Source organism: Hypanus sabinus, chromosome 31 (genome assembly GCF_030144855.1).
Source record: "Hypanus sabinus isolate sHypSab1 chromosome 31, sHypSab1.hap1, whole genome shotgun sequence".
Lineage (NCBI taxonomy): Eukaryota > Metazoa > Chordata > Chondrichthyes > Myliobatiformes > Dasyatidae > Hypanus > Hypanus sabinus.
Window position 1 is genome coordinate 6,756,733 of NC_082736.1, and position 25,908 is coordinate 6,782,640.

The 25,908-nt window shown below is 46.8% G+C and overlaps 5 protein-coding genes across 5 annotated transcripts in view; 2 read left to right on the top strand and 3 right to left on the bottom strand.

Moving 5' to 3' along the window:
- The first annotated feature begins 7,484 nt into the window (after nucleotides 1–7,484).
- Nucleotides 7,485–10,635, top strand: LOC132383818 (histone H4-like). The gene is made up of 2 exons (XM_059955024.1): nucleotides 7,485–7,794; nucleotides 10,574–10,635. Exons 1-2 carry the CDS (start codon nucleotides 7,485–7,487, stop codon nucleotides 10,633–10,635), a joined length of 372 nt encoding a protein of 123 aa, XP_059811007.1.
- LOC132383762 (histone H3) lies at nucleotides 8,481–9,341 on the top strand. Its single transcript, XM_059954964.1, has one exon. It carries the CDS (start codon nucleotides 8,481–8,483, stop codon nucleotides 8,889–8,891), a length of 411 nt encoding a protein of 136 aa, XP_059810947.1. The 3' UTR covers nucleotides 8,892–9,341.
- On the bottom strand, nucleotides 9,785–10,618 carry LOC132383748 (histone H1-like). Its single transcript, XM_059954951.1, has one exon. It carries the CDS (start codon nucleotides 10,616–10,618, stop codon nucleotides 9,971–9,973), a length of 648 nt encoding a protein of 215 aa, XP_059810934.1. The 3' UTR covers nucleotides 9,785–9,970.
- A 1,641-nt stretch (nucleotides 10,636–12,276) lies between the features above and the next one.
- LOC132383772 (late histone H2A.L3-like) overlaps nucleotides 12,277–25,908 on the bottom strand; it is a 59,717-nt gene continuing 46,085 nt past the window's right edge. Inside the window, exon 3 of the mRNA XM_059954976.1 lies at nucleotides 12,277–17,750. Coding sequence (XP_059810959.1) covers nucleotides 16,059–16,442 — 384 coding nt within the window. The 5' untranslated portion in view covers nucleotides 16,443–17,750 and the 3' untranslated portion in view covers nucleotides 12,277–16,058. The remainder of the gene's footprint in view (nucleotides 17,751–25,908) is intronic.
- On the bottom strand, nucleotides 25,430–25,818 carry LOC132383801 (histone H2B 1/2-like). The gene has a single exon (XM_059955008.1). The coding sequence runs from the start codon at nucleotides 25,815–25,817 to the stop codon at nucleotides 25,443–25,445; it is 375 nt and encodes a 124-aa protein (XP_059810991.1). The 5' UTR covers nucleotide 25,818; the 3' UTR covers nucleotides 25,430–25,442.

The window sequence follows — 25,908 nt, forward strand, 5'->3', positions numbered from 1 at the left end:
TCTGGCTTCCAAGTCTTAATCAGGACCCAGTCACCGGGCTGAGTTCGGTGGAGTGCGAAGTCCAGAGGTGGGGTTTGTGCGAGTAACCCCTTCCTGCGCAATTCTGCAAAAGAACGAGACAGTGCCTGTAAATAGTCCCTTACAAAGACATCTCCCCCTTGCAGGGAAGGATAGCCCTCCACCTTGTTCCAATATGGAAGGCCAAACAACATTTCATAAGGGGATACTCCTATATCTTTTCGAGGAGCCGTGCGGATTCTTAGTAGGGCCAGGGGTAGACACTTGGTCCAGGGTAGCTTGGTTTCCATCATTAGTTTTGTCAATTGCGTCTTCAAAGTACTGTTCATCCTCTCAACTCTTCCTGAGCTCTGAGGGTGCCAGGGGGTGTGCAGCTTCCACTGGATTCCTAAGGCGTCACAGATTAGCTGGTGTGTTTTTGAGGCAAAGTGTGTTCCCCTATCTGAATCAATAGACCCCATTATTCCATATCTCGGGACTATATTTTCTAATAGGATCCGTGCCACTGTAGGGGCGTCCGCTTTAGTGGTTGGGAATGCTTCCACCCACCGAGTGAAGTGATCCACAATTACTAACAGGTACTTCCATCTCTGAACTTGTGGTAGTTCCGTAAAGTCTATTTGTATCCGATGGAACGGTCGGACGGCTAGTGTTTGTCCCCCCTTATGGGTGGCACGCATCATTTTCTTGTTTACCTTTTGGCAGGTGTAACAGCCCCACACCTCCTGTTGAGCTAGTGTGAATATCCCTTTACAAACATAGTCCCTTAGGATAGTGTCGCACATAGCTTGCACTCCCCAATGGCTTTGTTGGTGTAGTTGTTGCAGTATATGACGAGTTACTTCCTTATTCAGTACTTGCCGTCCGTCGGGGGTCTTCCACTCGCCTTCTGATGTTTGTCGGGCTCCCAGCTGGCTCATAGCGTCTATTTCTACTTGGGTGAAGACTGGTAGTTTGTTAAGCCCTTCCCTTATTGGTATCAGGGTTAGAAGTCGGACCGTTTTTTCCATTGCTGCCCGTTTGGCTTCTTCATCTGCGAGCCGGTTTCCTATTGCTTCCGGGGCTGTTCCTCGTTGATGTCCTGGAACGTGAACCACTGCAATTTCTTGAGGTAATGTTAGGGCTTCCAGAGTCATGCTTATCATTTGTTCGTGAGCTAATTCCCTTCCCCTGGCTGTTATCAACCCCCGTTCTTTCCAAATCTTTCCGAAGGTGTGTACCACTCCATAGGCATACTTAGAATCGGTGTATATAGTGCCTATAACACAGTTATAACAGTTGCAGTCCCCTCTGCAAGGCATATAGTTCACAAGACTGGGCTGACCAATTACCCGGGAGCCGGCCGGACTCCCCCGTCTCCCTAGTCCTCCCGTTTATAATAGCATATCCACTGTGTCGTACCCCATTGATGCATCTGGAGGAGCCGTCGATATATAGTTCTCGCCTTCAATTAGGGGAACTTCTTGTAGATCTTCCCTACTTTTTGTCTGAAGGTCTGTTAGCTCCACGCAGTTATGCTCGGTTTCCTCCCCTGTTGATTTCCCGTATAAGAACTGTGCCGGGTTACAACTATTGTTCTTTTCAAAGCTTAAATCATCCCCGACCATCAGAATGGTTTCGTATTTCAGTATGCGAGAGTCCGTCAACCACCGCTGAGCTTTTTGGGCTAAGAGGGTGCTAACGGAGTGCGGGGTATACACTGTCATTCTTCCCCCAAAGGTTAATTTCCGTGCTTCTTCTACTAGTACGGCTGCTGCCGCTACGGCTTGTATGCACGTCGGCCATCCCCGGGATACCGGGTCTAACATTTTTGATAAAAAGGCCACAGGTTGCCGCTTTCCTCCTTTTTCTTGGGTTAGTACTCCTAACACAGTTCCTTCATTGTTTGTTGCATACAGCTGAAAGGGCTTTTCCAGTGCTGGCAGTGTTAATACCGGGGCCCGAATTAGTTGCCCTTTTATTTTCCTGAACTTCTGTTCTTCTTCTTCGGTCCAGCTGATTATTCCCCGGTCTTCCTTTGCCAATTTGTCGTACATAAACTTCACCAGGGAGGTATAATTCTCTATCCAAATCCGGCAATAGCCCACTAAGCCCAGAAATTGTCTTATTTCCTTCTTTGTCCTGGGAAGCGGTATTTTATTCCCGCTATTCTTTCTGGGGTTATTTGGCGGTGCCCTTTACTGACTCTGTGTCCGAGATATGTTATTTCCTTCTCGACAAATTGCAGTTTCTTCTTGGACACCCGCAATCCTTTTTCTCCTAGGTAATTCAGGAGTCTTATAGTATCGTCTCGCACTACCTCCTCTGCTTGTCCCGATAGTAGTAGGTCATCGACATACTGTAATAGTTGGTTCTTTTCGGTACAATGGAATCCAGCCAATACTTGCTCCAGTACCTGTTCGAATAGGTTTGGGGACTCCGTGAACCCTTGGGGCAAGACGGTCCACCGGAGTTGCTTCTTCCGCCCAGTGAAGGGATTTTCCCATTCAAATGCGAACATATCTCGGCTACCTTCCTCCAACGGGCAACTCCAAAAGGCATCTTTTAGATCTATCACACTGAACCATTCATGTTCAGGAGGTATTTTGCTCATTAATGTATAGGGGTTAGGCACTACCGGGTATCGTGTTTGGACTACCGCATTTAAGCCTCTCAGATCTTGAACCATTCGATACGTGCCGTCGGGCTTTCGGACCGGTAGGATGGGGGTATTAAAGGGTGACATACATTCTTCCAGGAGTCCATATGATACTAATGTCTCAATTACAGGTTGTAATCCCCTCCTCCCCTCCATGGCAATGGGATATTGCCGTCTTCTCACCGGGCGGCTGTTTGGCAACAGGGTGATTTTCAGTGGGGTGATGTCCAGGCCGCCCCGATTACCTTCTTGATACCAGACACTGGCCTTTATTTCCTGATCATCCTTTTCAGTCATTACGAACAGTTTCACCTGAATTTCACCTTGATATGGCACCGTCCCGATCCCTAGCAGTGCCTGCAAATCTCTTCCCAATAAGTTGAATCCGGCTGACGGAAGTAATAACACATCCTGGATACCTTCCCGGTCGTCGCATTTTATCTGTACATCTTCTATTATTGGGACCTGCATAGTTTTTCCTCCTATTCCGGAAACCTCAATGGTTTTGGTCCCAATCTTGGTTCCCGGAGGGGCTTGGATTATACTAGTTCTTTCAGCTCCTGAGTCGACCATGAAGGTTACTTCTGACCCTTGAGGACCTAATTTTAAATTTACCAGGGGTTCCTGTTTGTATCTTGTCCCCAAGGGTTGGGACCCCTGACACCCCTATTCTTCTTCCATGAGGGCATAAGCTCGGACTTCTTTTCGATATCTTGGGCACTCCCTCTTAAAGTGGCCTTCCTCATTGCAGTAAAAACATCGTGCCGCCCTCCTCATCCTCCTTCCCTCAGTACAGCCGCTTCTCTCTGGCCTTGCTTCCCTTTTCTCTTTGAGTTTACTTGGCGGATGGTTTGAACCATTACTTTCGCTGCCTTTTTCTGATTTTCCTCATCTCTCTGGACATAGACCTTTTGGGCCTGTCTAAGTAATTCACTTAGTGGTTTTTCGTTCCAATCTTCCTGTTTCTCAAGCTTCTTCCGGATGTCTTGGCATGCTTTTGATACAAATTCAATTCGTATGAATTGTTCCCCTACTGCCGAATTAGGGTCCACCCCCGCATACTGTTGCACATTTTTCCGCACCCTATCAAGGAAATCGGTTGGGCTCTCATCTTTCCCTTGGTGGTTCCCAAACGCCTTGGCAAAGTTGTGACCTTTTGGCACAGCCTCCCTTATTCCCTTAATGATGTACTCTCGCCACTGTCGCATATTGCGTCTTCCCTCTTCTGCTTGTTTGTCCCACTGTTTACTGGATATTTCCGGTCCCCCGGTAACTCATTCGGCTGTTCCCTTCCCCAAATTGATATTGCAGCTTGTCGTATCATTTGCCTCTCTTGTGCAGAAAATAGCGTTCCCATAATCGCATGCATTTCTTCCCAAGTGTAAACATTAGGTCCTAAGAATTGATCCAACTGTTCTGCCAGTCCCATTGGATCTTCTAATAAAGTTTTCATATCTTTCTTAAATCCTCGTACTTCGGTACTTGTCAGAGGGACGTTTACAAATCCTGTCCCTCCTCGTGCTCCTCCCATTGGAACCTCTCGAAGGGGATACATCGATACCTCTTCCCTTTTTGATTCGTCTTTCTTTTTCTTATCTGCTCCTGTCACACTCCTTGTTTCGATCCTTGCTTTTGCTTTTTCCCTAACATCCCTCTCCAGGTCTATTTCTTCTGTTCCTTCACTTTCTTCACGTCCTCCCTCTGCTCCCGCAAGGGGCGCAGAAGGCTGGACATAGAGGGGGGTAAATGATCGAGTGGGTCCCACTTCCGCTCCCCTTTAATGCCCAATTTAAAACTCTTTGTTGTTACTCCTAGCCAGGGAGCCCAACAAAAAGCGTAAGCAATTTCTTCCGGTTTTACATTTGGTTTTGAATTAACGTAAATGTTTAAGGCTTGTCGTACCCAATCCTCCTCAGACCCAAGCCGCGGCCACCAGACCGCAGGTTTTTCTATCGGCTGTTTCGACCAAATTAAACAGTACTGTATCATTTTTTTTCTTTTGTTTCCCTTTTAGTCTTCCACATCCCCAATTCTCAAACATTCTACCGAGGGGGCTATCAGGAGGAACCCCCGGGTATGGTCCCGGTCTTTCCGTTTCCTCTTTCTTTTTAGAGCCACCCCCTCCCATCTTATTCCGCTCTTACTTAATCCCGCACCCTTCTACTGCAACAGTAGGCACTTTACCCGGTGCGTCCCAAGGACTTTTATCAGGAGGACCCCCGGGTAGCTATCCCGGTCTTCTCCGGCCTTACTTATTCCCGCACCCTTCTACTATAATAGTAGGCACTTACCCGGTGCGTCCTGGGGACTTCCAGTACCAGGTACTGTCCTCTTCTCCCCGTTTACCGCTCTGCGCTGTCCGGATATAACTCGCTCAAGCCGCGCCGGAGCGACGAGCAAGGAGTCAGGGACCGCCAAACTCGGCGGGGTGCACCGTCTCCGATGTCCTTCCTCGTGTCCACCGCGGCTGGAGTGTGGATCCCGGACGAGCCCCCACGTTGTCAGAAACACACTGAGTCTCAGCAATTTGCAGAACGGTAAACTTTATTTTTCGAGTCTGCAGAGTCGGACCCAACTAGCTCCTGCTAGATTGAGTGCCGAATTACACTTTGCACAGTTTTTTATACCCTACTTGTTTACGACTTTGTGAGTTGCACCCATGTGAGGTGCAGACATTCTTCCTTAATCTCATTACAAAATTACAAATGTGATTACCCTTTGGCCCACTTATCAGCCTCAGCGCATTTTGACCATTATTGTTCAACCGTTAAGCATGTCTTCCCGTTACCCGTATCGCTTCTTTAATCAGCAAGCTATTGTTTCATCCTGATTTTGCAATTTGGTTTATACGTTGCCCTGCAAGTTGCTTTGCACGCTCTTTCTGTGTCAGCACATTCTAAATGGACTCCTTAAGTACCGTCTTTAATTTAATCATTTCTCTCACCTCTTTTTAGCATTCAGGTTGTCCTTAATGTCCTTTGTTACCCATGACTTGTTATTTGAATAACGAAGGACAGTTCTTGCTGGAACATTGCAGTCCACACCGAAGTTGATGTAACCAGTGATGCACTCTGTGAGCCCATCAATGTCCTCTCCATGTGGCTCACAGAGTGCCTGCCTGTCTGTCACCTCAAAACAACTCTGGAGTGTCTCAGATCAGTGGTCCCCAACCACCAGGCTGCAAAACACGTGCTGCTGGGCTGTGAAGAACCAATATGATTTGGTGATATGAAACGATATGAGTCAGTTGCACCTTTCCTCATTCCCTGTCACGCCACTGTTGAACTTGAATGCACACAAGGTCATCAGTCGGTATGAGTAAAAAACAAACGTCACTTGAGAGTTTCTTTGGAAGAGGTGGTGGGGGACATAAAAGGCCCAATGATGACGACAACGCAGACAGCTGAGGCCAAGACTACAAAAAAAAAAAATCTTCCTTCAACAGAAAATACGACGAGTCGCACATAAAATATGGCGTTATTGCGACCGGTGACTTGTATGCTCCAAGCCCCTGTGTGATATGTCTAATGAGGCAATGAAGCCCTCAAAACTGCTTCGGCATCTCGAGTCCCAGCTCCCTGCACTTTGGGCCACAATTCGATAATTACAATCCTGGAAGTCCTGCTTTTTAACCTATTTTTCAAAAATCACTGTGTAGGACCTGATACCTGCTCGTTTAAACTCTTCCGTGTAGCATGAAGAAAGCTCCCATAAACATATTGGCTCCCCTCCTTGGACCTGTCTCACCTTTCCCTCGGGACCTCAATGATCCTCATACCTAAAGCCCTCACCCACCTCACACCAGCTCCTCAGCCACCACTTTACCTAGGCTTTAGAAGGTGCCAAAGCGCGGTCTGTATATCCTTATATCTGTCTATGTATCCTGTACCTTTATGTGACCGGACTTTCATTTCCCTCGTGACCCAGGGGAACAATTGTTCTGATGAATTAACCCTCTCGACTGCACCCTCGCCCACCAACTGCTGTGTGTGAGGAAGCTCGCATTGGTCCTGGGGCCGGGGAGGGACAGACTGAGGTCCTCGGGGATTTGCGGAATGGAAAAGCACTTCCTATAATTTAAAGCAGGAGAAGCAGCAAATTTCCTGAAATCTTCCAGTTTGTACGTGTTTTATGCCATCTTGGACAATGACTCCCATCCACTCCATAGTACTGGTTAGGCACAGGAGTACATTCAGCCAGAGACTCATTCCACCGAGATGCAACATTGAGCATCATAGGAAGTCATTCCTGCCTATGGCCATCAAACTTTACAGCTCCTCCCTCGGAGTGTCAGACAACCTGGGCCAATAGGCTGGTCCTGGACTTATTTCCACTTGGCATAATTTACTTATTATTATTGAATTATTTATGGGTTTATATTGCTATATTTCTACACTATTCTTGGTTGGTGCGACTGTAACAAAACCCAATTTCCCCCCGGGATCAATAAAGTATGTCTCTCTGTCTGTCTAGAGTGGATGTGGAGGGGATGTTTCCTACAGTGGGGAAGTCCAGGATCAGAGGACACAGATAGAGTGGATGTGGAGAGGATGTTTCCTATAGTGGGGGAGTCTAGGATCAGAGGACACAGATGGAGCTGGGGCGCTTTGTGTCGGATAGACCGTTGAAATTGGCGGGTGTGGTAAAGTGAAGGCGGAACTGGACGATGAGAGGCCGCTCTCGGCTCTGTCCGTCACTCTGACTCTGTCTCCTCCCCTCCCCGCCTCTGTCTCTCTGCGCGTTTCTCGGGCAGGTCGGGGCGCTGTGTATAAAAGGAGACATCAGCAGTCGGTTTGTCACTGAGCAGCGACCTGAGTGAAACAGCATCATGTCTGGCAGAGGGAAAGGAGGCAAAGGACTGGGCAAAGGCGGAGCCAAGCGGCACCGTAAAGTGCTCCGAGATAACATCCAGGGCATCACCAAACCGGCCATCCGGCGTCTGGCTCGCCGTGGCGGCGTCAAGCGGATCTCGGGTCTGATCTACGAGGAGACCCGCGGGGTGCTGAAGGTTTTCCTGGAGAATGTGATCCGGGATGCGGTCACCTACACTGAACACGCCAAGCGCAAGACGGTCACTGCCATGGATGTGGTGTACGCTCTGAAACGCCAGGGCCGCACTCTCTATGGCTTCGGCGGCTGAAAAACTCCCACTTCCTCCCGAACACAACACAAAGGCTCTTCTAAGAGCCACCCACCGCCTCACAGAGGGAGCCGTGTCCACAACCTTTTAATTATTTTTATCGATATATTTGGCTGAGCTACTTTTGAAACAGATTAATCATTCCGCTTGAAATATATATAGCTGCGATTGTGCCTTTCCAGGCGGTGATTATCGTGAATGCTGGATGCATTTATATCGATCTTAATCATTCTGTCCATCTCGGACAGAAATCAGTTAAGTCATTTAGAGAGTCGATTCCGTAATCATGCATTCAAATCTTAACTGAGGGAATTAGATATTAAATGAAACTGAAAATACATGATCCGTGATAGAATTAACTGTAAATAAAAAGTTATCAGGCTGATGCTCTGAAATTGGCGGGCGGTTCGAAATTACTCGGGCGCCAATCACAGTGCATTCCGATTGGATGAAGTCCGACCGCCAGTTAACAATTTCCCATTTTGTCGTAAATTTTTATTCGCCGCCAGCCTGCATGAAATCAATAAACCAATCGCAGCAAGGAGATCCTTTAACAGACAGTTGGTGCACAGCCAATCATAAGCGATGGGACGGCCCTTCCCAGCGGTATAAAGGCCTGTGCTGGAGCCCGTTTCGTCTATCTTGTTCCTGTATTTCAGCCTGTGTTCTCACGCTCGAAGCAGAATGGCCCGCACCAAGCAGACAGCGCGCAAATCGACTGGCGGAAAAGCTCCTCGCAAACAGTTGGCGACCAAAGCGGCGCGGAAGAGCGCTCCTGCCACCGGCGGAGTGAAGAAGCCTCATCGCTACCGGCCCGGCACCGTGGCTCTGAGGGAGATCCGGCGCTACCAGAAATCCACCGAGCTGCTCATCCGCAAACTTCCCTTCCAGCGCCTGGTCCGGGAGATCGCTCAGGACTTCAAAACCGATCTGCGTTTCCAGAGCTCGGCCGTCATGGCCCTGCAGGAGGCAAGTGAGGCTTACCTGGTCGGGCTCTTTGAGGACACTAACCTGTGCGCCATCCACGCCAAGCGAGTCACCATTATGCCCAAGGACATCCAGTTGGCCCGCCGCATCCGCGGGGAGCGCGCCTAAGCCCAGCCTACACTCCGAACACCAGAAAAGGCTCTTTTAAGAGCCACTACCACGGCAAAGGAAAGGGCTGTAGCTTGCTCATCATTATTGTAGTTGCGATCTGCCCTGCCGATCGATTTTGCGCTAATTGACCCGGAGCATCAGTTCTGGGGTCAGCTGAGCATCAGCGAGGGGTAGGAGATAATAGACAATGGACAGTAGGTGCAGGAGTAGGTCATTCGGCCCTTCTAGCCAGCACCGCCATTCACTGTGATCATGGTTGATCATATACAATCAGTACCCGGTTCCTACCCTCTCCCCATACCCCTTGACCCCGCTGTCTATAAGAGCTCCATCTAACACTCTTGAATGCATCCAGAGATTGAACGCTTCCCTCCCTGTCAGGGTCTCATCTGGCCCTTCACTTCTCTCACAAACCTGTTATGTACAGCTGGTGCGGCTGTTACCGTTTTGTTTGCTTTGGACATGGGGATACGTTCGTGTCCGCTGTGCTTGGAGTGGAGCATGCCGACGCGAGGGGTAGAGTGGGGGGTTTTCAGGGGGGCGGTGACTACCAGGAAATAGTGATTTTTTAAATTAGATTTCACTCTCTTGTACATTTTTGATATTGGTGTTTTGTGTAAATTAACAATGTAGTTTTGTAGCTGGGGCCTGCATGAAGGTCAGTCGGCAATGCCACCGGGTAGTTTATCATATATCCTCCCGCTGCAGTCCATCCCAGAGACGGATCCCTCTCTCAACACGCCCCCTCCCCTCTCGCGTAGGTTTCAGCAGTTCCCAATCAACTCAGCTGAATCTCCGCTGGTGTCAATGTCTGTCACTCTCTCCCAGATCGGAGAAGGAATTGGGCCTGAAACTGCCCACATCCCTTATCTCTCAATCTCAGCTCGGGCATCCGTGTCTCATTTCAGACACCGCACCAAATGTCAGAGGTACCGGCAATCTCGGGTTCCATTGAGAAGTTCTCAATCGGACCCGGCGCGGGAATCACAACACTCCGAATCAGCTCTTTTCTGAGATGTGGGTGGCTCTGAGAAGAGCCGTTGGGTTCAGATACACACAAATGGTGGATTCTCAATTCACTTTTTGACTGCTGTCTTCTTGGGTTTCGCGGATTTCGACTTCGGCTTCTTGGCCGCCTTCGTCTTCGAGGCTGCGGCTTTCTTGGGGCTCTTGGGCTTCGGCGCCGCTTTCTTAGCCGCGGGTTTCTTTGCTGCCGCTTTCTTAGCCGCTGGTTTCTTTGCTGCCGCTTTCTTAGCCGCTGGTTTCTTTGCTCCTGCTTTTTTAGTCGCTGGTTTCTTTGCTCCCGCTTTTTTAGCCGCTGGTTTCTTGGCGCCAAGCTTCTTGTCGGGAGATTTCTTTGCCGCTGGCTTGTTCGCTTTCTTCACCACCTTCACGGCAGTTTTCCCTTTACCGGATTTAAAGGATCCCGAAATACCCGAGCCCTTGGCCTGAACCAAGGAGCCGCTTTCCACTTTCCTCTTGATGCTCATTTTGACCTGGTGGCGACGTTTCGCCACATCGACACCGCTGTCGGCCAGAGCCTTCATGATGGCCGCACCGGACATACCCTTCCTATCGTGACAACCCGCCACGATCTTATCGATCTGTTCGCCCAGCGAGGGACCGGTTGGTTTGCTCCGGGCAGCCGCCTTCTTCTTGGGAGTCTTCTTTGCGGCGGCGGGTGCGGCTGGAGGAGCAGTTTCGGCGGGTGCTGTCTCAGTCATGTCGGCGACTCTGGTAAATCCTTCTCACAATCAGAACTGAATGAGAAATGAGGCGAAAGGCGGCGGCGCAGAGCAATTTAAAGGCAGCGAGCGGACGGGGCGGAGACATCCTGCTGTCAGCTCCCGGCGGCTTCATTTTTCTGTGTTTCCCTCTCCTCAAAAACTCGCCGATTCCAATTCAAATCGGACGCTGCGGAGACTCGGACTAGTCCCTGTCCGTCCCTGAGGCCGGAATGTTCGCTGGAAAGAAAGTTTAATCGGGATTAAAGGCAGCGCTTTCTATTTTAACCCTTTTCATTACTGCATTGCCCGCGTTCTCTCTCCTGATCGTTGACCTGTTCTCTGTTTTATGGCTGAAATATTTAATCGAATTAAAACTTTGCGGTTAATTCCCTCTTCGGGACTGAGCTGGGGAGTGGGGCGTTTCCGTAACAGAGAAATCTTTTCATTTTCTACAGGAGGCGTTGAGAAATCCTACGATGTGTTCGGACTCACAAACACAGTGACACTGGTCTAAGCCGCCCGCTCCTTTAACTCACTCTCTCTGACACAATACACACTCAATGCTGACGGAAATCAGCAACTCAGGCAGCATCAATGGTGGGAATAAACAGCCGACATTTCGGGCTGAGACCCTTCCTCAGGACTCTGGTGGGAGATGCTGTCTGACTTGCTGGGTTCCTCCAGCATTTTGTCCGCGTTGTTCGTGATTCCCAGAATCTCTTGGCGTTATGCTGACCCAATGTTCACATCTGCACCTTCATCGCATTGTACTGCCGTCAAAATAAAGTGACAGATTCCTTGTCATATAACACGGTGATAAATGATTCTGATTCGAAGGAATTAAGGACAACGGACATTGTCTGACCAACCTCTCTGTGTAACCAAGAACTTCAGGTCCGGGAAACATCCTTGGAAATCTTTTCTACACTCTCCCCAGTTTAACCACCTTTCCTATAACGGTGACAAGAGCTGTACACAATACAAGTGTGGCCTCCAGTCACTTACACAACTGTAACGTAATATCGCAACTGGTATTCCCAGTCCCCTGACTAATGAAGATCAGCATGTTAAACCCCGTTCTTCACCACCCTGTCTACCAGTGACACCACTTTCAATGAACTGTGTGTGAGAGAGATTTACCCTTAAATCTCTCCGGCCCATTACACTCCCTAATGACCGATCATTCACAGTGTAAGTTCTACACTGGTTTGACTTTGTGTGCAGTTTTGGTCAACAAATTTGAGGAAGGACATTCTTGCTATTGAGGGAGTGCAACGTGGGTTCACAAGGTTAATTCCCGGAATGGCAGGACTGTCATATGTTGAAAGATTGGAGCGACTGGGCTTGTATACACAGGAATTTAGAAGGATGAGAGGGGATCTGATTGAAACATATAACATTATTAAAATACTGGACACACTGAAGACAGGAAGCATGTTCCCGCTGATGAGTGAGTCCAGAACTAGAGGCCACAGTTTAAGAATAAGTGGTAGGCCATTTAGAACAGAGATGCGGAAAAACTTTTTCACCCAGAGAGTGGTGGATAGATGGAATTCTCTGCCTTGGAAGGCAGTGGAGGCCAAGTCTCTGGATGCTTTCAAGAGAGAGTTAGATAGAGCTCTTTTAAATAGCGGGGTCAAGGGATATGGGAAGAGGGCAGGAACGGGGTACTGATTGTGTCTGATCAGCCATGATCACAGTGATTGGTGGTGCTGGCCAGGAGGGCCGAATTGCCTACACCTGCGCCTACTCTCTATTGTCTATTGCAATGTGCACTGCCTCACCATTGAAATGCATTTACCACGCTGTGCTAAATGATCAAGATTGCCCGGTTAAATAAGAAATACAGAATAAACTAAACAGTGTAAAAGAGGCTCAGGGAGGGATGTGATTCCAACGGTGAGAATAGGAAACCTGAAACCTGATCCATTCTTGCCTCTTTTACTCTTTAACTACCTGAAATAAATCCTTATTCCCCTTTATACTATTGGCCAGTTACTTTAATAATTCATCTGTTCTCTCCATATTGCTATTTAGTTACCTTTTGTTCTTTTTAAGTCCACTGATCCTTTAGCTTCCAGCTAACTTTTGTGATATTCTCTGCTCTCTCATGTTCCTTTATGCTGCCTTTGTTGTTGGTGATGGTTGCCTCATTCTCCCTTTCAAATATTGTTTCTGCTGAGGGATGAACTGATCCTGCATCTGCCAAATTACTCCTGGAAACTCGAGCTTTTCATACAAAGGTAATCTGGTTAATGCTGGGGGAGTCAAAATGCCCGACTGCTGTAAGCCTGTTCCCATTACACCTCTGTGTGATTTACCAACATGTCTGCTCCACAATACCTGAGCCTATTGGGAGGCCAGCAGTGTAATCCCATCAAAATCACCATTCATCATTCTATTTAAAACCTCTACTTACAAAACCTCATCAAATCCCTCACTTATTACTGTAGTGTTGGTCTCATTAATCAAACATACAACATCCCCCCCACCTGTCAGGTAGCCTTTAAATGTTTCCCCTTCACCTTAAACAATTGTTTTGTAAATGTATGCTTCCCTAACCTGACACAAAGAGTGATTGCCTACTGATTTTGTAAACCTTTGGATGGTTACCAGACAGCTCCTTAATCTCTCTGGTGAGAAAGAGAGTCCCAGTCTGTCCAAACTTCTGCTAATAATTCAAATCCTCCAGTGTCAGTAACACCCTCATCAAACCTCCCTCCACACTTTCCAGCTTCATGACATCCTTCCTGTAGCTGAGTGACTAGAACTGTGCACAATACAGTGCAATCTCACTTTGATGATGACATCCCAAATCCTGTAACTCAGTTCCCTGACCAATGAAGACAAATAGGCCAAACATCATCTTCACCATCCTGACTACCTGTGTTGTCACTTTCAGTGAATGATGTTCCTGTGTTCCATGGACACTCTCTCTGCAATACTCTCCAAGGAACAAGAATTTACTGTGCAGGTCCTTCCCTGGTTGGACTTCTCAAAATGCAAGAGCTCACAATTGTCCACATCAACATCCATCTGTCATTCTTTGGCCAACTTCCCCAGGTCATCTTGATCCCATTGTATTCTCAAAGAATCTTCACTGTCTACTTTACCACCAACATTGCTGTCATCTGCAAACTCACTAATCACGTTCACAACAATGTCAGAGAAAGTGTTCACATCGATGACAAATGACAGTACCAGAACCGATCCCTGTGAACGTCACTGGTCAGAGGCCTCCAACCTGAATGATAAGCTGCCACGACCACCCTCTGTCTCCTTCCACCAAGACAATTTTGTGATTCTGATATCAGGCAGAATATTGTCTGGTATCCTTTCTGCTCCAAATGTGTAATACAGAAGAAATAAAGAATAAAGAAAAACATATTTTCCTTCAGCCTGCACCTCTCAGAAGTGCTGAAGCCTCAACTCCCCACTCCACTTCTGGCCCACTCATACAATGAACACTCTGTTTAAATCTAACTTCTTTTTATTGGATCTTGGTAAGTGCCTAACTATGCGCAATCAAATGTCTTCCAGGGAACGATGACATGCAAAATGTGCCAAATGCCCATCTTCACTTCATTTAAACTGCCTCTGCCTTTGCATAATCATATGACTATGGCACACAAAGTTGTGAATGCAGGAAACCAAAGTACATGCTTGAACTGTTCCACAAAGCCACAAACGATAAAACAAACAAAACACTGTATAACAAACACACGAATCCCCTAACTGAGAGGACTGGAGATGCTGGATGACCATAAAGATTTAAAGAGAAGCAAGATAAATGTTTATAAAATCAGGGGAGTGGGATCGACATACAAGAGGAGTCTGATGGCAGATCAGCCTTTCAATGGAATTGTGGGTGAGGGACTAAGAGAGAACACACTGGAGGCTTCATCCAGTGAGACAGTGTGGATAGAGCTCAGGATAAGAGAGGTGCATTCACTGATGGAGCTGTGCTACAGGCCTCCCAAATGCCATCAGGAGGTAAAGAAACTGAAATGTACCAGGGAATGAAAAATGTAAAAGCAACAGGGTCATTGTAGAGGGTGACTAATTTCCCCAATATTGACTGGAACTCCCTGAGACTCAGGGGCTTAGATATCACTGCATTTGTTAGAAGAATACTGGGATGTTTGATGATCTGGGCCTGTACTGACTGGAATCTAGAAGAATGAGGGAGAATCGTATAGAAACACATTGAATGTTGAAAGGCCTAGATAGCGTTGATATGAGAGGATGTTTCCAATAATGGAAGAATCTGGAACCAGACCACACCCTCAATACAAAGATGCCCCTCTAGAATAGAGATGAGTAATTTCTTTAGTCAGAAGCTGATCAATCAATGGGTTTCTTTGGCATGAAGACAGTCAGGGGCCTGGGTGGACGTGCTTTTTTCAGTAAATACGATCGGTTCCACAGGGTAAACGTACCTTTGTAGACAGTCAGAGACCTGTATAGTTGTGCCGCGGAGAGCATTCTGACAGGCGGCATCTGTCTGGTGTGGAGGGGCTACGGCACAGCACGGAAAGAAGCTGCTGATAGTACCCAGGACATCTTTAGGGAGCGGTGCTCATAAAGGCAGCGTCCATTATTAAACACTTCCAACACCCAGGGCATGCCCTTTTCTCACTGTTACCGTCAGGTAGGAGATACAGAAGCCTGAAGACACACTCAGCGTTTCAGGAACAGCTTCTTCCCCTCTGCCATCCGATTCCTAAATGGACATTGAAGCTTTGGAAAATACCTCACTTTTCCAATATGCAGCTTCTCTGTTTTTGCACATTTTTCAAATAATCTATTCAATATACGTAACTGATTTACTTTATTATGTTTTATTTTATTTATTATTATTTTTCTCTCTCTGCTAGATTATGTATTGCATGGAACTGCTGCTGCTTAGTTAAGTAATTTCGTCAGATGCCGGTGATAATAAACTTGATTCTGAAATGTAAAACGCAAATGTTATTTTTCTGTGAGGCGATGGGAATCGCTCATGAAGCAACGAACAGGCGATGTTCCCGCCTTCTGCACACCGGAACGGTCCGGGGTCAACCCGCAATGTGGAACCCAGACAACGCGGTTCTAGGTGATGAAGAGCGGAGTCGTTCAGTGATCGGAGATTAAATTCTCACTCCCGGGTCTGACTCCGGAAGTTCATTTCACGACTCTGCGCCTAGTGAACCCGCTGATTCTCTGCAAGGGGAGAGAGCTACATTCGGTCCGCTGAGAGGGAAAAACGAGCCGGGACCGAAACGAACCGGTTTCTGTGAAGAATTATATTGGTTTCTTTCGCGGAAGAAACATGTTGAGGCACTGACAGATGCAGGATATCAAACGGACGGAAAGCACCCGTCGCTCAGCCCTTCCACAGACATTGTGAGTGGCTCTGAAAAGAGCCTTTGGGTAAATAGATTCAGCTTACGTCACTTCACTTACTGGCAGCGCCGGTTTTCTTAGGCAACAGGACGGCCTGGATGTTGGGTAACACACCGCCCTGAGCGATAGTCACCCCTCCCAGCAGCTTGTTCAGCTCCTCGTCGTTGCGGACGGCCAGCTGCAGGTGCCGGGGGATGATGCGGGTCTTCTTATTGTCCCGGGCCGCGTTGCCGGCCAATTCGAGGATTTCGGCCGTCAGATACTCGAGCACAGCAGCCAGATAGACCGGGGCTCCGGCACCCACCCGCTCAGCATAGTTGCCCTTTCTCAGGAGTCTGTGAACCCGGCCTACAGGGAACTGCAGCCCAGCCCGAGACGAGCGAGATTTAGCCTTGGACCGAGCTTTGCCAGCGCCGCCTTTTCCACGTCCAGACATTTCCACAGTCACGATTTTACTCCAGCGAGAATGAGGGAAAGTGCACCCCGCCTCAACTCTCCCTTTTTATACCCTATTTGAGAATGCGAACTGATGTTTGTGATTGGTGTGATCCTGCTTATTCTCATTGGTGAAGAGAAATGCCCCAATCGAAGAACTGCCTTAATCACCAATCAGCAGTCCGTAAAAGTAGAAGCGGGGTAAATAACCGTCTCCTCCCCAAAATGTACTGAAATCTGGAAAAAAAGCCCGCCAAAAATAAATCTACTGTTCAAATGTATTTTCAACGTTAAATAATTGCAGATCTATTTTAAGATTGGGTCTTCGCATTTCCCTCTGTTCCTGAAACCGGGCACATTTGATTTAAGTGTAGTTGATATTGGAGTGTCTGGGAACTCAATTCTCTAATTTCTTTCAAACCGTAACGGAACCGAATAAAACTGACCCTCAGCTTCTGCCCGCGGTCGGTCACTGTGTGAACGTTATCAGGTTATGGAAAACGGCTCTTCTCAAACTTTGTCCAGCGTCTAATCTGCAATTTTATAAAGTTATTATATGAAAGAGCCATCACGAGGAAATCTGCAGATGCTGGAAATTCAAACAACACACAAAATGCTGGTGGAACCCAGCAGGCCAGGCAGCATCTATAAGCAGGATTATCGACGCTTCTGCATATGGAAGAGCCATGATGACTTTCAGGCTCGAGTTGAAATGAGATTCAGGAGTTACCCAACCGGGACCAATAAACTCCTGAAGCCACAAATAAAACAACAACGGCAGCAATCCTCCGCTTGGCATGGATACCGAGTGGGCGGACTGATGGGGAAAGGGGGGTGGGTAAACAATTCCTTGTCAGTTCAGTGGGAGCTTATTACAATCGCGATTTAGCTCTTGTATAAGTCACCAGACATAAACTATGTGTAATTTATTACCTAAATGGTAGTTGTAGTGGGCCAAGCGGGAAGCCTCACCCGCGATGCGCTCGAAGATATCGTTGACGAACGAGTTCATGATGCTCCTGGCCTTGGAGGAGATGCCAGTATGGGGGTGAACCTGTTTCATCACTTTGTAGATGTAGATGGAATAACTCTCCATCCTCGACCTCTTGCGTTTCTTCCCTGCCTTGCTCGCTGTTTTGGGCAAAGCTTTCTTGCCGCCCTTCTTCGGAGCGGATTTCCCTGGCTCAGGCATCTCCTCTGACCGTTTCAGACCCAGAAATAAGCGGAATTTGCCGTGAGCACGAGTTAAATAGGCAGCACCCAGATCAGTATGCTAATGAAGGATGGGAATGCTTTGGATTCCCAATGGCTATTCGAAGAAAAGATACATGCAGTCAATTCATTTGAATGGATAGCTGTAGAACACGTTCAACCAATCAGAATTCTCTCTCCGCGACCCATTGTCGTTTCGGCTAACACCGTGGACTGGGAATGGCGTTAATCTGGTGAGTTGCCGCTGCCGGTTCATTCGGCAGGAAGGAAATCTAAAATACAAAATGGACCATAAAGTACAGGCGCAGTATTCGGCCATTCGACCTGTGGCGTCGGCTGGAAAAGCAGGTGGAATGAGAAAAACACAAACTTGTTAATATGAAACGTTTATGTGAAGAAACTGGGCAGCAGGAAATCGAAGGTCAAATTGTCCTCATGAGAGACCTATTTCTGCGTGAGGTTGAAAGTCGAGTTTGTAGTCATATCGGAGACACAACATTCACAAAATATAAACATACTGTACAGAATTACAGATAGAAGAGAATTTGAGCAAGAATCTCAAGACAGTCAAGACTGTGTAAAGTGGTCGAAGTGGTGCTGTACTGAGTTGCGATGTGGGTTCTCCAGGTTGATTAAAGAACACAATGACTGTCCCTGTCAGTCTCTGGTATAGTGTGAGAGTGTGGGGTTCATTCTGTCCCTGTCTGTCTGTGGTACAGTGTGAGAGTGTGGGGTTCATTCTATCCCTGTCTGTCTCAGGTACAGTGTGAGAGTGTGGTGTTCATTCTGTCCCTGTCAGTCTCTGGTACAGTGTGAGAGTGTGGGGTACATTCTGTACCTGTCAGTCTATGGTACAGTGTGAGAGTGTGGGGTTCATTCTGTACCTGTCAGTCTCTGGTACAGTGTGAGAGTGTGGTGTTCATTCTGTCCCTGTCAGTCTCAGGTACAGTGTGAGAGTGTGGTGTTCATTCTGTCCCTGTCAGTCTCTGGTACAGTGTGAGAGTGTGGGGTACATTCTGTACCTGTCAGTCTCTGGTACAGTGTGAGAGTGTGGAGTTTATTCTGTACCTGTCAGTCTCTGGTACAGTGAGAGAGTGTGGGGTTCATTCTGTACCTGTCAGTCTCTGGTACAGTGTGAGAGTGTGGGGTTCATTCTGTCCCTGTCTGTCTCTGGTACAGTGTGAGAGTGTGGGGTTCATTCTGTCCCTGTCTGTCTGTGGTACAGTGTGAGAGTGTGGTGTTCATTCTGTCCCTGTCAGTCTCAGGTACAGTGTGAGAGTGTGGTGTTCATTCTGTCCCTGTCAGTCTCTGGTACAGTGTGAGAGTGTGGGGTACATTCTGTACCTGTCAGTCTATGGTACAGTGTGAGAGTGTGGGGTTCATTCTGTACCTGTCAGTCTCTGGTACAGTGTGAGAGTGTGGGGTTCATTCTGTCCCTGTCTGTCTCAAGTACAGTGTGAAAGTGTGGTGTTCATTCTGTCCCTGTCAGTCTCAGGTACAGTGTGAGAGTGTGGTGTTCATTCTGTCCCTGTCAGTCTCTGGTACAGTGTGAGAGTGTGGGGTACATTCTGTACCTGTCAGTCTCTGGTACAGTGTGAGAGTGTGGAGTTTATTCTGTACCTGTCAGTCTCTGGTACAGTGAGAGAGTGTGGGGTTCATTCTGTACCTGTCAGTCTCTGGTACAGTGTGAGAGTGTGGGGTTCATTCTGTCCCTGTCTGTCTCTGGTACAGTGTGAGAGTGTGGGGTTCATTCTGTACCTCTCAGTCTCTTTACTTTACCCATCCCCTTTCAGGATTCACCTCGTTTTCTCTCTCCCCTACCCTGAACTTTTCAATCTACTTTTCAGCTTTTCCTCTCCAGTCCTGCTTAAGGATTTTGGCCTGAAGCATTCACTACTTTTTTTTTTCCCTTTTGATGCTGCCTGGCCTGATGCGTTCCTTCAGCATTTTGTGTGTGTTGCTCGGATTTCCAGCATCTACAGATTTTCTCTTGTTTGTGACACCATGTTGTATATTGGTATCTCAGGGATGATGTATCTGGTTACATTGAACTACTCTGAATGGACTTTGCAGCAGAGCATCCAGAGCAACAAAACCAGACCATTGAATCCAACTCTGGGCTTGTGATAAACATTTAACTTCCCCGAGTCTCTGTGGGAGGGTTTGAATGGGGGGTATTGTGTCGCAATTCGGGCTGATGGAATTGAGAATGATTTTGACTGTAGATATGTAACCAGTGTGTCCACAGTGATCAGCGATGGGGCCTCTGTCTGATCAGATTAAAATACACAAGGGCTGATCAGATCACTGATGACATGAATGTTGGTGCAGTTGTGGTTGGTGAGGAAGGTTATCAAATGGACAGATCTGGATGCAGACCAGTTGGAAACAGGGACAGAGAAATAGGGGACAGATTATAATCTGGACGTTTGAGGAGTTTTACAGGTCAAATGTTGGAGGAAACTCCATAGTAAATGGCAACACCCTTAGAAGCGCTGATACACTGAGGGACCTTGCTGTGTCTGTACATATCATCCTGCAAGTGACATTGAAGGGAAGTAAACTGCTAAGATCAAAGAGGGGGAGCAGTGAGAGGATGGGGGTGTGTGTGTCTGGTAATATCATGGGTGGAAATCTGCATAATTAACGACCACCGACATTGAGTTGTGTTTCTCTTTAAGAAGCTGGACTGATGTTATGATGCAATTACATGAAGTTTTATTTAAACTGTTTATTACATTTCTGTGTTTGGAGGACAATAAATGAGTTATGATGTTCCTTGAACAGAAAATGCCTCATCTCATTTTATATGTGAAAACACATAGTAACGTACTGGGTAACAAGTGACCAGTAGCTTTCACACCGCAAGAATACCGCCGTATCAATCTGCAACGAGGAAGCCCGATCACATTCTCTTCAGGTTCAATGGCATTGCCGACTCTGAGTTTACCACCGTCAAATGCCAGCAGGGTCACAATCAGCAGAAACTATTATAAAGTAACCCTGTAAGTATTGTGTGTCTTCAGAGGTCTGTGGGACATACCCAGAGTATGAAGCTTATATTAATGGAGAGAAACAAACTGAGCCAAGACACGGCTTGATGGGCAGAGAGGAAAACAGAATTTGATGTTGTTTCCTTATGTCTGAACTCTGGCCGGTTAGAAGTCTCTCTCCTCTGAATAGTGTTCAGCCTCACTGTAACAGTGACATCAGACATCAACACAAAAACTGAAATAATCTCAGCTAAAATGTTGACTTTTACCTGTTGATCTTCTTTGCAAATATTTCACAGGATAGAAAAAGCAAAGAATTTCTGACTGAGAATCTCAAACACAAAGGTGTGTCAGGTCTGATGTGTCTGCCAGTTCTCCAGCATTTGAAGGCTACCAATCATTGAATGTGAAGGAGGAGATGGTTGAGAAGACAGCACACCAGTCTGAGCAAGGAGAACCCCAATACACGGACATGTCCTTGATCTGACCTGATAAATGGCCACAGAGTTGATACCGGTGAGCTGACATTCACCGCCTCTCATTTTGCCAGGGATTCACCAGGCCACTGAACTTGCAGACACACAGCAAGTTCACATGGGGAGAGGCATTTCACCTGCTCTGTGTGTGGAACAGGATTCATTCAGTCACATGAGCCCATACAACACCAGTCAGTTCACACGGGGAGAGGGCATTCACCTGCTCTGTGTGCGGGACGGGATTCATTGAGTCACATGAGCCCATACAACACCAGCCAGTTCACATGGGGAGAGGCATTTCACCTGCTCTGTGTGTGGGACAGGATTCATTTAGTCACATGAGCCCATACAACACCAGCCAGTTCACATGGGGAGAGGGCATTCACCTGCTCTGTGTGCAGGACGGGGTTCATTCAGTCACATGAGCCCATACAACACCAGTCAGTTCACACGGGGAGAGGGCATTCACCTGCTCTGTGTGTGGGACAGGATTCATTCAGTCACATGAGCCCATACAACACCAGTCAGTTCACACCAGTGAGCAGCTAGACTTGGCTCAGTTGTCTCTGTCTCTCAGTGTAGCTTCACACCTGTTCCGAGCGTGGGACGGGATTCATTCAGTTCACCCACTTTGTGAGGCTCCAGTGAGTTTATCATACATAGAGGACAAACTTCGGTCTTGTGTCAGCAAAGAAATTTACTCAGTCATCCCACCTGCTGAGACACTGGCAACTTCACATCAGGGAGGAAGTTGAAATAAGCTCTAGGTGAACATTTTAACCATCATGGTGACTGAATCTAGTTGGAAGTTCATGTGACACTCTTCATGTAATATTCAGCAGATACTGTGGCTGTTCATCACACCCAGGACTGAACCCTGGTTACTGAGCATTGGAGGGTTGTTCTGCTAATGGAAGTCTGAAAATACCCAGTCATTAATACTGTGGATCTGTGACAAATTAATCAGCTCTATTTCAAATCCTGTGTCTCACACAGCTAATGTACAGAGTAGAGGCCACTCAGTCCATCTGGTACCTGCTCATGTTCCTATTCCACACCAGAGCTTTCAAATCCATCCCTGCTGTTCACCTCTCACTCACCATATAATATTCAGTTTGCAACTGGTCACCAGTCTGTGGATGAAGAGGTTTACTTTGAGTTAAATCCATGACTTTCTGAAAACTGCAGAAGATGAATTCACTAGGGTTTTGTCCCAAATAGTCTTCATTCCTCACAGCTCTGAACCAAGGATGAAGTCTTGTGTGGTTAAAATGTTCCTGTCCTCCTCTATTCATTGTTTTGTGTCATTTTCACTGATTTTGAAGGGCTGTGCCTCACACAGCCAGGCTGTTGAAATACAACGCTCTCCTCTAAAGTATGACAGCAGAATGGTGGATAAATATTTGATGGAGCAGAAACAAGAGGGCTCAGCACAATGAGGCCTTGGGGCTCCATATGTGATGGAGGCTCGAGTTTATGGGGAGTAGAAGGAAAGAATCAGACCAGGAGGATGAGGCTACCAATGAAAGTTCAGCAACATTGGCAGAAAACAGAGGGTTATCTTTGCAAAATGCTGGAGGGACTCCCTGGCCCCGGCCGCATTTATGGAGAGGAATAAATAGTCAATATTATGGGACAAGTCACTTCATCCTATCCAGACTGTTTATTCCTCTGCTTAGTATCTGCTGACTTCCTGCAGTACTTCGTGCATTTTACTTTACAGTTTATCCCCAGCATTGCTGAACCTCGAGTTACATACCTGCATTTCTAACTGAGTGAGACTTACAGTTGACATTTTGGGCCAGGATTCTTCAGAAGGACTGGGGAGAAAACAATGAGGAGTAAAGATTAAAGGTGGGGGAGGTGAGAGAGAAACGCAAAGTGATAGGTGGAACTGGGAGAAGGAGAGATGAAGTAAAGAACTGGGAAGTTGATTGTTGAAAGAGATACAGGGCTGGAGTAGGGGAGGCTGAGACGAGAGAACAGAAGTCCATGGAAGAATGAAAAGTGGGGAGGAACACCAGAGGAAGGTGATGGGCAGGTAACGAGAGGGAAAAGAGGATGGGGAATGATGAAGGGGGGGGGAGGCATGTCAGGAAGGTCAAGAAATTGATGCTCATGCCATCAGATTGGAGGCTACCCAGACAGAATACAAGGTGTTGTTCCTCCTAACTGAGCGTGGCCTCATCGCGACAGTATAGGAGGCCATGGATTGACATTTCTATTGAGTATATGGTTTGTGCAAGCTCGCTGTGTTGAAGTAGCTGTGTGAGTTTTCTGCATTCAAACATTGACTGCTTTTGGGACATGTGGCACTTGCCCCCTCAAATTAATCCAGTATGTTAACACCTCCCTATTCCAAAATATAATTCAACTACTCTATTACCGTACATTCCATAAATTTACACAAATGGGACATTTAACTAGAAGGATCCAACTGGGGTTTACAAGGTTTTAGAATAGATGTTACAATTGTGATTATCCATGGGGACGGAAGATGGCCATTAACTCCAATTATGATTCACAAAATCTAATATTATCTCAGAGAGTTGCTGGCCATGTGTTTAAACATACAGTTACATGGATCATCCTGTCCTGGAGCCATCTGATCTGTACTATTAATAGTTTTCTTAAATTCACACAAAGCAAACCTTGCATCGCTATCATTGCTACAGCCGGTTTCCAACACATTGAGGTATTCTCTTAAAGCTTTATCCCTACATTGTTGAGTCTCTTCATTATTTTGATAATGAATTGCAGCAAATGACCGACCCAGTACTCAGCCTTCTCTCTTTCAGTAACAATTATATTACCTTCTTCCATCAATACTGGGTACCCTATGAATCCCACACCCCAATTTTCTTAATCATTCCCCAAATACCTCCAAGTTTAATAGTCCTTCCAATACTCTCACAATATGACCTCTAGTAAATCTTTTTCACAAGCTTCATTACTTTCCTCATCACGGCCTGTGACCTGCTACTCTTAATAAGATCACGTGGAGAGTGATACTTCATAACTTTCCAAAATGCCACATTTCTTTCAATAATTGCCTCAGCACACTGCTCCATGCACCATGGTACAGCCTTTCTCCTATTAATGCACTTCTTAATATGAATTTCTTCCACCAGTTTGATGAATAATGTGAACTTTCTTTGTAGAAATCCACGTCATCCTCACCATTCAGCCCAGACAGACGTTCTGTTCATCACATAAAATATTAAAACTTCTCCCAATTTGCTTTACCGAAGTTCCACCTACTGAAAGTGGCCTCTTGACCCCGATATAAATCTAAACCCAGACTTATAAATAAATCACGCTTAATAACGATATGATTCTGGAAGGAAGAAATTAAATGTGTTAACAACAGGTTTCCTGAATACTCACAACTTCAGATAGATTTGATAAATCAGAAATCAACTTGGAGTCTTGATCATTAGAAATCAGGCTTCTGGAAAAGAGCGCAGCAGCCCTTCTTGTATCGTCTGCAGGAAAGTAGCGGGGCGTTTATGACTGGTGAAACAGTGCCGAATCTGATTGGACAGAAAATACTCCTATCAGAGAGCTGCTTTATTCACCAATCAAGAGACAGAGACGGTAGAAGCGCGGAAAATAACCGTCCAACCGCCGAAATAAACTGAAATTTGTAAAAGAGCGCCAAAGAGCCTTTGTTGCTGAAATTAATCTACAACAGGTTTGTTTGTTGACCCTTTACCCCCGTTACTGAAGTCCAACACATTTAAACCGAGTGTTGTTAATATTGCGATGCTGTCTGGGAATTTAGTTCACCGATTTCTTTCAATTGATGAACAATTGGAATAAAACAGATTCTCAGCTTCTGTTCGCGATCGGCCATTGTGTAAACTGTCAGTTTACCAACGGGTCGCCCTTCAGAAAGTGGAGCTTTAAACAATATTCTGATCGAACCGTGAGTGTTCAGCTCTCGCGTTGGAAAGGAGTTAAGAGAAGTAACCAAAATGTGACAAAGCTTAAAGAACCGCATTCCCCACAGTAATTATACCAGAAACAATAATTGGTGTCACGTCAGAGAAATCTGATGACAGAGAGGGAAATGATGGGGAAGGGGTGCGTAACGATTCCGTGTCTGTACACGAATGTAACAGAGAAATCGGAATTATACAGAGAAGCGGACAGAAAGTGCTGATTGACGGAGATAAGATTCTGAATGAGCTCAACAAGAAATTTCCAACCTTACCTCAAATTCATGTCTCAATATTTAGTAACTCTCTTAATGAAACCGTGAGCGGCTCTTAAAAGAGCCTTTGATTTTCGATTTTTTTTTTGTCAGCAAACTTGTCTTCACTTGGAGCTGGTGTACTTGGTCACCGCCTTTGTCCCTTCGGACACGGCGTGCTTGGCCAGCTCCCCGGGCAGCAGAAGGCGCACAGCGGTCTGGATCTCCCGGGAGCTGATGGTGGACCGCTTGTTGTAATGGGCCAGGCGGGAAGCCTCACCCGCGATGCGCTCGAAAATATCGTTCACGAATGAATTCATGATGCTCATGGCCTTGGAGGAGATGCCGGTGTCGGGGTGAACCTGCTTCATCACTTTGTAGATGTAGATGGCGTAACTCTCCTTCCTCGTCCTCTTGCGCTTCTTGCCAGACTTGCTCGCCGGTTTGGACAGAGCTTTCTTGGCGCCCTTCTTGGGAGCGGGTTTCGGTGCATCAGGCATTTCCTCGTCGGTTTCAAACACAATAATAAGCTGAAGCTGTCCGGAGCGCGGATTAAATAGGCAGCGCCCAAAGTGGTATGTTAATGAGGAT

Bases quoted from the DNA above. Each gene is read 5' to 3' on its own strand.
- LOC132383818 (XM_059955024.1), top strand. From the start codon at position 7,485: ATGTCTGGCAGAGGGAAAGGAGGCAAAGGACTGGGCAAAGGCGGAGCC. The intron at 7,795-10,573 runs GAAAAACTCCCA...CTTTGCGGCGGC, and splicing joins TCTCTATGGCTTCGGCGGCT to GGGTGCGGCTGGAGGAGCAG.
- LOC132383762 (XM_059954964.1), top strand. From the start codon at position 8,481: ATGGCCCGCACCAAGCAGACAGCGCGCAAATCGACTGGCGGAAAAGCT.
- LOC132383748 (XM_059954951.1), bottom strand. From the start codon at position 10,618: ATGACTGAGACAGCACCCGCCGAAACTGCTCCTCCAGCCGCACCCGCC.
- LOC132383801 (XM_059955008.1), bottom strand. From the start codon at position 25,817: ATGCCTGATGCACCGAAACCCGCTCCCAAGAAGGGCGCCAAGAAAGCT.